At 40.3% G+C, this 13,132-nt stretch overlaps 1 protein-coding gene across 1 annotated transcript in view; it reads right to left on the minus strand.

Moving 5' to 3' along the window:
- CYTIP (cytohesin 1 interacting protein) overlaps window positions 1-12,055 on the minus strand; it is a 76,953-nt gene extending 64,898 nt beyond the window's left edge. The window contains exons 1-3 of the mRNA XM_063595377.1: window positions 11,958-12,055; window positions 10,976-11,077; window positions 10,374-10,476 (exon numbers count right to left, since the gene is read on the minus strand). Coding sequence (XP_063451447.1) covers window positions 10,374-10,376 — 3 coding nt within the window. The 5' untranslated portion in view covers window positions 10,377-10,476; window positions 10,976-11,077; window positions 11,958-12,055. The remainder of the gene's footprint in view (window positions 1-10,373; window positions 10,477-10,975; window positions 11,078-11,957) is intronic.
- Between the last annotated feature and the right edge of the window lie 1,077 nt (window positions 12,056-13,132).

Raw genomic sequence — 13,132 nt, forward strand, 5'->3', positions numbered from 1 at the left:
GTTACATAAATAGTTCTAATTTTTAACCAGTTTCATGTTGTTTTTATTATTGTGGCTTTTTGCAACCCAGTAGAGTGATTAAGAACCCTACTTTGAAGCAAGGATGCTTTTACTCAGATCTCAACTCTACCCCTTACTAGCTATCTCACACTAGGCCAGTTATGGCCTCTCTGTGACTCAGTTTCTTCATCTGTGGAATTGGCATACCAATATTAACTTTCCTCATGAGGTTGCAATGAAGATTAAATGAGTTAGTTGTGCAAAATCTCTCGTGTTACAGAGAAAAGTCTGAGAAACCAAGGCACAGAATGAATGTATGTAGCTAAATGTGAAAGAATAACATTGTAGGCAAATATCAGTTTGCTGAAGACATTTCTTACAGCTATGCCATGTCCAACTTGCCAGCTCCTATTTCTCATAACCTGGTTTCATGACTAACTAAAGCTGTGAACACCAAAAACAGTATTCTAAGAAAACAGAATCTCAACTTTCAGAGACTGCTGTTTTTCTAGGTAATAAAGAGTCTCCATAGAGTTGCATCATTCAGAACAATAACAGTGACACATAGTTCTCTGCAACATTGGAAGTAGATTCACTATCAAGGGTAAGCCTTCCAGGAAGAGGCAGTCTCTTCTCATCCACCTTTGCTGCTCCCTAGTAGCTATGAAATAGCTGCTCCATATCAGTAGCTATGAAAATAAAATGCAGAGAGAAGGTAGAAGGCTCAACTGCATCTATGATGCACTAGACATTTTCTGTCCAAGGGATGGAGTCATAAAACAAAACATGTACAGGGCTTAATACCTGGGTGATGAAACAATATGTACAAGACCCTGTGACATGTGTTTACCTATGTGACAAATCTTTACACGTACCCCAAACCTCAAATAAAAGTTAAAAAAATTTATTCTGTCCCATGCAAAGGTGAGGAAATCTGTCATCTATTTAGAAAGCCAATTTCTCTGCTTTGGTTACCTGTGACTCTAATATTTTTATTATCAATTAATCTTCAATATATTTTATTTTTAGAGCAGTTGTAGGTTCATAACAAAATTAAGTGGAAAGTGCAGAGAGTTCTCATATATCCCCTGCCTCCACATTTGCACAGCCTCCCCCACTATCAGCATTAGGCACCAGAGTGAGACATTTGTTACAGCCCCTCTATGACTCATTTTCCTTACCTGTGAAATGGGCATACCAATATTACTTCCTTCATGATACTGATATGAAGATATTTAATGAACCTATATAGCCAATCATTTTTACCCAAATACAAGCAATCACTTTTACCCAAATGTAACCCATGTTTACATTAGGTTCACTCATGGTGTTGTATATTCTATGGGTTTTGACAAATGTATAATGATACGTCCAGCATTGTGATATCATACAGAATAGTTTCATTGCCCTAAGTATCCTGTGTGCTCCCCCTCCTTTTTTTTTTTTTTTTTTGAGACGGAGTCTTGCTCTGTCGCCCGAACTGGAGTGCAGTGGCACGATCTGGGCTCACTGCAAGCTCCACCTCCTGGGTTCACGCCATTCTTCTGCCTCAGCCTCCCAGACTACAGGCGCCCACCACCACACCTGGCTAATTTTTTGTATTTTTAGTAGAGATGTGGTTTCACCATGTTAGCCAGAATGGTCTCGATCTCCTGACCTCGTGATCTGCCCGCGTCGGCCTCCCAAAGTGCTGGGACTACAGGAGTGAGCCATCACGCCCGGCCTTGTGCTCCACTTATTTATTGCTTCCTCCCACCTAATCCCTGAGCTTTTTACTGTCTCTACAGTTTGTTTTCACCAGAATGTCGTATAATGGGAATCATACAGTATGTAACATTTCCACATTGGCTTTTCTCACTTACTAATATACATTTAAAGTTCTTCCATGTCTTTTCGTGACTTGATAGCTCATTTCTTTTTAATATTGAATAATATTCCATCATATAAATATACCACAGTCTCTTTATCTGTTTACCTATTGAAGGACGTCTTAGTTGCTTCTAAGTTTTGGCAATTATGAAAAAAGCTGCTATAAACATCCATGTATAGGTTTTTGTGTGGGCTTAAATTTTCAACTTATTTGGGAGAATACCAAGCAGACCAATTCCTGGATTCTATGGTATGAGTATGTTTAGTTTTACATTAAACTGCAAAGCTGTCTTCCAAAGTGGCTGTACCATTTTGCATTTCCACCAACAATGAATGAGGGTTCCCGTTGCTCTACATTCTCATCAGCATTTGGTGTTGTCAGTGTTTTGGATTTTTGCCACTCCCATAGGCCTATAGTAGTATCCTGTCACTTTAATTTACATTTCCTGGTAGGTAGATCAAGAATAGAAGACTCTACCAATCGCTCCCCTCCCAAACCCCAAGGACTCCAATTTAACAACTATCTACCCACAAAAAAACCATCTTCATAAGAACCCATAATCAGGTGAGCACTCGTAGTACTTGGTTTTAACTTTGTATTGCTGAAAGGGGCACTGAAAAAGTAGAAAAAAAGACATAACCCTTCCCCTCCACCTCCCCACCCCAGCAGCAGTGGTATGGTACAGAAAGCTTGTCCATGAACTGGGGGAGGGAGAGTGCAGCAATTGTGAGGCATTAAACTCAGTGCTGTTGTTATAACAGAAAGGAAAACCAGTCCAAACTTAGCTGATCACCCACCCAAGGAAGGAGCATCAGCTAAGTTCTCATCAATCCCAGTGGTAAGAACTTGAGTTCCCACAAGCCTCACCACCATGGTCTAAAGTGCTCTGGGGCTCTAAATAAACTCGAAAGGCATTCTAGGTCACAAGGACTACAATTCCTCGGTGAGTCCTAGGGCTAAACTGGGCTCAGAGACAGTTGACTGGAGGGACATGTGACCTACTGAGACACTGCAGCACCTAAGGCAGGGCTGCTATTAACACTTCCCTAACCCCAGGCTGCATAGCTCACAGCTCCACAAGAGACCTTTTCCTTCCACTTGAGGAGAGGAGAGGAAAGAGTGAGGATGAATTTGTCTTGCATCTTAGATACCAGCTCAGCCACAGCGGGATAGGACACCAATTGGAGTCATGAGGCCCCCTTCGCAGGCCCTAGATCCTAGATGACATTTCCAGACATACCCTGGGCCAGAAGGGAACCCATCGCTTTGAAAGAAAGGACGCATTCCTGGCAGCATTCATCACCTGCTAAGTGAAGAGCCCTTAGGTCCTGAAAAACCAGCAGCAATATGCAGGTACTACATTGAGGGTCTTGGGGGAGACTCTGAAACTTGCTGGCTTTGGGTGACTCAGCACATTCCCAGCCATGATGGCTATGGGTGAGACTTCTGCTTGAAAAAAGTGAAAGGAAAAGCAAAGGGGACTTTGCCATGCACCTTGGCCACAGGGGTGTAAAGCACAAAGCAGGCCTCTTGGGGTCCTCAGTTCCAGGACTTGGCTCTTGGATGGCATTTCTGGACCTGCCCTGGGCCTGAAGGGAGCACGCTGCCCTAAAGGGTGAGTCCCAACCCAGGCAGCATTCACCACAAGCTGACTGAAGAGACTTTGTGCCTTAAGGGAACATTGGTGGTAGTCTGGTAGTACTCCCTGTAGGCCTGTGGTGACGGTGGCCAAGAGGTGAGGCTCCTCTGCCTTTGAAAAGGTGAGAGAAGAGTGAGATGGACTGTAGCTTGTAGTTTGAATGCCAGCTCAGCTGCAGTATAATAGACTTCTAAGGGTTTTGACTCTAATCCCAGGCTCCTGGGTGGCACCTCTGGACCTGCCTGGAGCCTGGGGGAACTTGCTGCCCTGAAGGAAAGGACACGGGCCTGGCTGTCTTTGCCACTTGCTGATTGCAGAGAACATAGGCAGTAGCCAGGGAGTGGTTGCATCAGGCCTTGGGTGAAATCCAGTACTGTGCTGGCTTCAGGTCTGACTGAGAACAGTCATAGTGGTGATTGCCACAAGGGAGCTTGTATCACTCCACCCCCAGCTTTGGGTGGCTCAGAATAGAAAGAGAGGCTCCATTTGTTTAAGAGAAACTAAGGGAAGAGAAAAAGAGTCCCTGTCTGATAATACAAAAAATTTTCCCAGATCTTGTCTAAGACCATCAAGGCAGTACCTCTACAAGTATGCAATAACCACAGTGTTACTGAGCTTGAGGTACCTCTTGAAGCAGATACAGCTTAGATCACAACATCCAAGTCCTATCAAATATCTGGAAAGCCTTCCCAAGAAGGACCAGTACAAACACCAGACTGCAAAGACTACGATAAATACCCAGACACAGATGAACATCTACAAATATTGAGACGACCCAGGAAAACATGACCTCATTAAATGAACCTAATAAGGCACCAGGGACCAGTCTTGGAGAAACAGAGATATGTGACCTTTCAGACAGAAAATTTAAAATAGCTATTTTGAGGAAACTCAAAGAAATTCAAGAGAACACAGAAAAGGAATTCAGAATTCTATCAGATAAATTTAACAAAGAGGTTGAAATAATTTAAAAGAATCAAACAGAAAATCCGGAACTGAAAAATGCAATTGGCATACTAAAAAATGCATCAGTCTTTTAATAACAGAATTGACCAAGCAGAAGAAAGAATTAGTGAACTTGAAGACATGCTATTTGTAAATACACAGTGAAAGGAGACAAAAGAAAAAAAGAATGAAAAACAATGAAGCATGCCTACAAGATCTAGAAAATAGCCTTAAAAGGGCAAATCTAAGAGTTACTGGCCTTAAAGAGGAGGTAGAGAAAGACAGAGGTAGAAAGTTCATTCAAAGGGATAACAGAGAATTTCCCAAACCTAGAGGAAGATATGAATATCCAAATCCAAAAAAGATTATAGAACACCAAGCAGATTTAACCCAAAGAAGACTACCTTAGGCATTTAATAATTTGCATTTCCTAATGAGATATGATGTTGTGTATCTTTTCATATGCTTATTTGCCATCTTTCGTTCTTCTTTGGTGAAGTGTGTTCAAATCTTTTGCGCGCTTATTAATCAGGTTGTTTGTGTTCTTATTGTTGAGTTTTACAATTTCTGTGCATATTGTGGATAACAGTCCTTTATCAGATGCATCTTTTGTAATTATTGTATCCCTGTCTGTGACTTGCCTTTTCATTCTCTTGGCAGCTTCAGTTGCAGATGAGAAGTTTTCAATTTTATATCAATTTTTGTTCCCCAAAGTGCACAAATGTAACAGGCTACTGAGTACAAGTTTTTCTGTTATCCCAAAATTGGCAGTTAAGGCCACAATATTAAAATAGAGAAGTTGGAGAACTGAGAACAACTGGAGCTAACCACCTTCTTTAAGGCTTACGAAGACACAACCAGGTAAAGGCTCTGCTGCTCTAAATCATCACCCCAAACTGGACCTTCTCCCTCTCCAGTCAAGTCTGAAAGGAAGACTGAGGTGGGAACAGAGAAGAAGGAAATGATTAGAGGTGTAAGGTGGCTTTGGTAGGGGTGGGAAGGGAGTAATGCTTCAGTTTTCTATCTATTCCACCAAGACATGCCTCTCACCACTGAACCAAGTTCGGGGCTGCCATGAGAACCACTCTTAAAGCCTGGAAGGAGTGCCTATAGGAAGAGAAGGCCAGAATTACATTTCTAGCTTTGACATCTGCACCTACAGTGGCCTTGCCAATCAAGCCACTGTACCTACCTGAACTGAGGGGAAAAAAAAGTGACTTAGAAAAGGGAGAGAGCACAGCTCTGGGGCAACCCACATGTGTATCTCCATAGGCCATGTGAACTTGGGGGAAGTAGCTAGGTTTGTGTTATCTTGACAAATTCTACCCACAAGGATTGGCCATTGAAAGCACACCTCAGCAGCAGGAGCTGGGGAGTGTTCCATGTATGAGATATCAATGACTGTGCAGTGGTGAGGTCCCTAAGGGGCTTCTGAAAACTCCCAGATATAGACCTCTGCCTCCCAGTCCACATTAACCAGATAAACAGTCAAAATTTTACAGAGGACAAACTTCAGCTGCACTATTAAATGTGAGAGACTTGTCCTTTCTTTTCTTTCCCAAATCACCACAAACTGCGGAACCCTAGAAGAGGGAAGGGGAGATAGTATCCCGAAGGCAGACCACACCCACGTCTTCTATTCCCGACACCTTATATCTGATCTGTGATGTTGGAGGCAATAGCTCTAAATTAGATTGAGATTGAAGCTTTTCTAACACTGAATTGTTATGGTTTTGTTTTTTTTTATAGAAGCCTAACCAAAAGATCATGGGATCTGCCCAAGTAAAAGAGAAATTTGACAAAGCTTAATTGAAAAAAAAAGTTACTTTCATATATATGCCCCAGGGAAATTCAGAATATTCAGCAAACTCATTACTAAAAGTAAACAAAATAATATGATATTACCATTAGGAAGAGAAGTACTTCATTAAAGTGATCACAAGTGAGAAATTAAGGAGTAGGACACTAAACATACACTCCATATTGTATTTTTAATAATAATTAGGAGACTTCAAATCAAAGAGCAAACTATACAAGATTAATAATGATGGCACTCAGTATAGCCGATTTACAGCGCATTATAGTAGTAGTAACATGGGCTACGAATAAGAAAGACCTGGATTCAGTCAAGTATTCTGATGAATGGCCCTCAATTTGGTTTTATCTGATGTTTTGTCATGAATTCGATTGAAGCCATAAATTACTGGAAAGGCTAGCACAGAACTGTATTTTAACATAATTGAAAGTATTTTCTTCAAACAATTTTGAAATTGTATTTTTTCAACATATTATATCACACATTTTACCCCATATCAATGACACTTTTCATGGGCATTATTTTCTCATCTGAGAAGATGGAAACAATAAATAGATTATATGGACATATATGATAGACTAGTACAATAACGTGATAGTATGGTTTAGATAATTTTTAAAAGCCATGACGATGTCTAATGTCATCAAGAAATATTAATTGAGCAGGAAGAATTTGAGCTAGGCTTTGCAAGACAGGAAAATATTGCTAACTAGAGAGGTTGAAACTTTATATATTGGGCAAAGAGGCAGAGGAAGGAATATATTAGGAATAGGAACCCATAGCTTGGCATAAAGATGCTATAAAGCCATCACCCAGCAGATTTTAAAATCTTTTCAAAAATATTGTATTCTATTCTGAAACATAACTATGAAGTAAGTGTCATCATCTTATTTTCACTAATAAAATTAATTGAGGCATAAATAATGACTTTTACTAGATCCCTCAGTATAAACACTACATGAAAAGTCAAATCCAGATTATTTGGATTCCTAATTTTATTGTCATTCCATTACATTTTTAACATTCTGTAATATTAACTTGGAATAAATTGGTGTTGTAATAAAAAATTATTCCATCTAAAAAAAGTCCTGATGTATTTACTACCTCTGTGACCTCTGAGAATCCACATGGGAAATGGCCACAATAATGCCTTCTAACAGGGTTACTGAAAGGATTAATGATGAAATACGACCTAGCAGATGATAGGCACTTGAAAAACAGTGGCTACTGTTGTTAGCATTTTTTTCATCATTTATTCGTAATTACCACCTATTAGGGTGATTATTTACTGAAAAGATATCAGTTACATCCAGAGTCATAACAGTACTGGTAAAAATATATTTAAGTGGAAATTTTGGCTTATGGAAAAAAATCATAATTCAGGGTAAACAAAATTCCTCAAAGTAGCTAGCATTTCACAATAACTTAGGTGCCCTAGTTTACGGACTACTCTGCAGGTAAGAAAAACATAAAGTGATGGGTTTTCTCCCATGCTATATGCCTTATAACATTTTATCAGGACTGGAAGGGCACTCAGAGGGAACATTTAGGCCAAAGGAGGCTACATGATATGCTCAGAGACATCTGATCATACCTCATCTCCATTCATCCTTCGTATGCCCCATCTGTTTGTTTGCTGGCTGTCTCTATCATATCATACATTTATGTGCCACCAAATTTCATCTTTGCCATTTAAGGAAGGCACCTAAGATACCAGTATTGGTTCCTCTGCTCTTGGTACTTTATTTCGGGGGAGTACTTGGCCTCACCATCTGGTTCAATACCACCTAACATTGCACTGAATGACCAGACAAGTATTTGACTCATGACAGTCTGTTTGATTTGTGATCCCTGTATCCCCTCCCCTCTTTGACCATTATTCTCTTTATTCATTCTTCCTTCCACGCACAGCATGTAGCAAATATGTTTTTTTGTTGTTGTTGTTGTTGTTGTTGTTGTTTTTTGAGACAGAGTTTTGCTCTTGTTGCCCAAGCTGGAGTGCAATGGCACTGTCTCAGCTCAATGCAACATCCACCTCCCAGGTTCAAGCGATTCTCCTTCCTCCGCCTCCCAAGTAGCTGAGATTACAGGCGCGCGCCACCACACCTGGCTAATTTTTTGTATTTGTAGTGGAAGTGAGGTTTTGCCATGTTAGCCAGGCTGGTCTCGAACTCCTGACCTCAGGTGATCTGCCTGCCTGGGCCTCCTAAAGTGCTGGGATTACAGGCGTGAGCCACCACACCCGCCCGGGGGTAGCAAATATGAACCAGTCACAGTATTTGATGCATTTCACTTTGTTCTCTTTAGAAGTTCTCATAATGGTTGTCCTGAGGAAAATCAATTAAACTATTGACTTAAATACCATTGTGGGATCAATTATGATTCCAATTAGCTGTGCCATCTGGGTTGCTCATTACCACTCTTGGAAAAAACTTGTTAGAGTGAGAAAGTGTGTCTCCTATCCTCATGTTTATTCATCGTTAGGTCTAGAATTTACCTTTAGACACTGGCCCTGCATGCTCAAGATCCCACAGCTAGCCTCCTCTATTGTGATGCCTTGGGTCTGTCTGCCCCAAACCATTTTTCCTGGCCACAGAGGGCCTGTTACTGGCATCCCTCTTCTCTTCCCACTGCAAGAGCTAACAATTACTAATTCATTACGTGTCAGTCACTCTGCTAACCCACTTTGCATGCACGATTTCTTCAAATCCCACGAGGTAGACAATACTGTTCTCCTCTTTCAAAAAGAAAATACTTGAACCTTGGAAAGAGAAAGGTGCCTTTTCCAACGCCACAGTGTGTTCAAACACAAGTCCCTGAGACACAGGCAGTGCCTCTCATCCCAGCTGCCCTGAGTCTGTCTCAGAGCCAGGTTCCTGATGTGTTCTGCGCTCATAAGCCTTTAATGAGATAAACAAGCTAGAGAAACCCCAGAAATGTTTCTCAAAATTGAGATCCTTCAACACCAGCATCCTTTACAAAATATAGGTTCCCAGGGACACACATCCCCCCATCTCATACTTACTGAATCAGATCACAAGAAGCGAGACCCACGAACCAGTGCTTGAATACTGTCCGGGGGGGTTACGTGCTTAAAAGTTGAGATCTTCTGCCCTGTGTCTTTCTTACAGGACACCTAAAGTGTACTGAACAAAGTCTTCCCAGAGACAACGCCCTGACTCCTGGTGGTCTAGCCCTAAAACGTAACTCTGATATGATCTGAATTTGACAGAATACTTTGGGAAACACTCAAAGCTCACCTTTTGGCTATTTATTTGATGAAGTTTCAGCTGCCTCTGGCTGAGCTCTGAGCCCTATGTCACAGAAAGCACATAAAAGCAACTAGTTTGCTGATCTTTTCTGTAGCAGCCACAAAAAGAGATACCCTATTCAATCAAACTGTTTGTTGATTATCTATTCTTTGCAGATAATACAGAGGTGAAAGGACAGGGTTCCTGTCCTGAGAAAGGCTAGAGTGGATACAGATAAGAAAATAATCAATTCTCTCTCTCTCTCTCTCTCTCTGTTTTTCTCTCTGCCCCTCCCTTCCTCCCTCCCTCTCTTTCTGTTTCACACACACACTCCCATGAGCCCACTCAACCTGTCTTCATCATTAGAATATCATGTTTGAGTTCTAGTGCTTAACCAATGTAAAATTGGCTTTTCACCATCTCCCTCCTTTCTTTTTTCTTAATAAGAACCTTCAACTTCCTAGACCAATCTCTTGTCTCTTTCCTTCTCCTTGTGTTGATGTCACACTCTTGTATTTATTGAACCCTTCCATTATCAAAAATAGATGTCTAAATGTCATAAACTCGACATCTGCCTTGACATAAGATATCCCCATAGCAAATCCACTGATCATATAAGAAAAAATAGGCGAAACCTAGTATCAACAAGAAGTCCAAAATACTTGGATGACAAGTCAGTCAGCTTACTCATTAAACACTTGAATAAAAAATTTCCAGCAATAATTTCCTCAATATGATATTTATTTGAATATATAACACTGCATTAAAATTTGTTAATTTCTTCCCCTCCCCAAGATCAAAAGAAATAATGAATAATGAAAATCAACCCACACATTTCAAATTCAAACTTACCATAGAGGTCTGGTTGGCAAATCTCAGTCAGTGATTCCTCCTGGTTCCCAAGCCAGAGCATAGGAGGTTTCGTCTACTCTGCTCTAAATGAATGTACAGCCTCCTGAAATGCAACAGGTCATTAACATAATGAAAAGGAAATACAGCCTCCCCCTAATTCAGACTGCTCACCTTATCTTCCCTGAAATGAGTTCTCATCCATTTATTTCAGGACATGGACAAACTGTCTAGTATCAAATACTCACAAATAGAGATTGGAAAAAAAAGAAAAATTCAGCGATGCCTATGTGATTCTCAAGCTCTGTACAAATAAAAAATTCATCTTATACTGAATCAAGTGACAAAAGAAACCATTTCTCATCTGGAGTTACTCCCATATAAATGTTGTACTTGTGGCTTTTATGTGGAGTCTAAGCTTTCAGAGTTTCAAATGCTACTTACTGTAATCTAACTACAAATTCAGCTCCACCTACTTTTGTTTTCAGGTAAATAATGAATGTATTTTAGTTGGAAGGAGTTTTCCTTCTATATATTTTTTTAAAAACAAAACCTAAGCCTTGCTCTTGGTTAACTTCATGTGGTTCAACTAAAGTCAGACTTACCTGAGTTTTTTCTTTGAAGCAGGATAGACATCACTTAGGTTGTCTATCTTCTTAACAGAATGCCATGTTGGCTTTTTTCCACGTGACATTTAATTCCAATCTCTAGAAATAATTTGTAGAGAGAGTAAATTTGCCACATGTACAGCAATTAACATGAAAAACCTTCCACACACAAAGAAAAGCTCATGATGTGGTCTAGAAAACAAGTCACTTCCAACTTGTGGAAAACTGAAGGTGTTCTTGCCTTTAAGGCAAGATCCGCCTCCCATAGTCATTCTAGTTATTCTGAACCTGTAACTGCCTCTCCCTGTTTTATTTTGAGATATTTATCATGTGTGATCAGTTGAAAGTTAACCTGGTGTAACACAAAAGAAAAAAAACTCTTTTGCTTGAATTTGTTCACAAAGGACATCCATTCTTAACAGAAAACATAGCTTTTGCTTTCCAAATCACATGTGAGTTGTTTAATTATGAAGTTCCTAACAATGATGGCAATTTAAAAAATAGTAACAAATGCATTGGAAACTATTGCAGTCTTGGCTAACCGTATGTGAGACAGAACTCCGTTATTTGCCATCATCAAATATAAAGAAAATAATGAGGAAAGAAATCATAGCAGTGGAAAATTGTACTCATAAATCTGGCTTGTCTTATGGGTTCCTACTAACAGAACTATGTAACATTTTGTTGCCAGTTACTAGCCAAGGTTTTGTATTATGTATATGGGCCACATAAAACTGAAAAAACAGCTGCTTCCACACATACCCCCGTTTGCCTATATGACACTTCTATCTCCCCTTCAGGATCTAGCTTGATGTGTCCTCACGGATGAGTGTGTCTGTCCAATAGCTACTTCCACGGGTGGCCAAGCATCTGCAACCCTCTAAACACCAATCCCTGTAAGAATCATTAGTATCGACCCAAGTTTCATTTCTCCTCGGTGGCCTTAAAGAAATCTTTCCCATGTTTGCTTTGTCCCTACCTGTCCTGTAGTGCTGGAGCTGGCTGGAGAGAGGCAGTAAAGGCCATGAGGCTGCCCTGTGGGAGATATTGGCCCTGCACAGAGCTGGGGGAGGGCACAGTGCTGGCAGCTGGAGGAAGAGGAGGAGGAGGAATTTGTGTGCCACTGCAAACAATACACAGTGCCAACAAAAACACCATCCCTTTTCCCAAGAAGTTCAAAGCACTTTGCAAACATTAACTTATGAGCCCACATAGTCACGAAGCAATTATTACTTTATTACACCCTTAAGATAACCACTGCAAGCAAAGTGACTAGAAAAAAAAGAATGCATTCATTGTTTCATTATTCCTCAGCTATTTATTGAATGCCTACTATGTGCTGGGCACTGGAGGTGGAGGAGCTCCAATGGGCTCTCACACTACTCCATGCTCTTTTGCCAACCCAGTCAGGGGCCCTAAGCACTTGGCTACACTAGGTATTATGTTTATTTACACTTTATTTTTGCCCAAATTGTTTAATGGAATGTGCAATGTGCTCCATTCTTCAGAATGCCTATAATGTGCTAAGTGCTAAGCAAACACACAAAAGAAAAAACTTTTAAAGTTACCTATAAATCTCATTACCACTTTAGGAACTGGGGAATAGCAATTCAAAGTGCTGTCTTTTAAGGTGCCATAAACAAGCTTTAGTGTGTGCAATCTTTGTCTCTTTCAAGTTTGTGGAATTGCTATAGTGAATAAGGGGAGTTAAGATCAGTAATATGGTGCCGAATAGTTTATATAAATAATCTGTATTTTTTAAATCATTAATTAGATGAGCAAGCATGTTTGGTGATGCAGAGAGCCTTTATCTATGTGTCTTTTTATGATCTCCCTTTTATTTGATGTGACAAAATGGCAGGTCAGATATAGAAAGTGGTTGATGCCGTTTCTAAATTATTCTTTAGGCATTGGACTCCAGATATTTTAGAGTATATGGTTGTCTAAGACTAACTGGACGAAAGAGGCTGGTGGCTGCTTTTAAAAAATGCATGGCTTTTTGATGAATTGAAAGGGACTCAAGCTGTTGTCTTTTAAAGATGCAAGCTAAGGATTCTAGTCTGTTCAGGTGTTACCCACACAACAGGTGGGTTAAACTGCTAGGCAGGAGACAGTCCAATGAGCACAACCATGGAATATTTAAGAGGGAGATGT

Source organism: Pan paniscus, chromosome 13, assembly GCF_029289425.2.
Source record: "Pan paniscus chromosome 13, NHGRI_mPanPan1-v2.0_pri, whole genome shotgun sequence".
Classification (NCBI taxonomy): domain Eukaryota; kingdom Metazoa; phylum Chordata; class Mammalia; order Primates; family Hominidae; genus Pan; species Pan paniscus.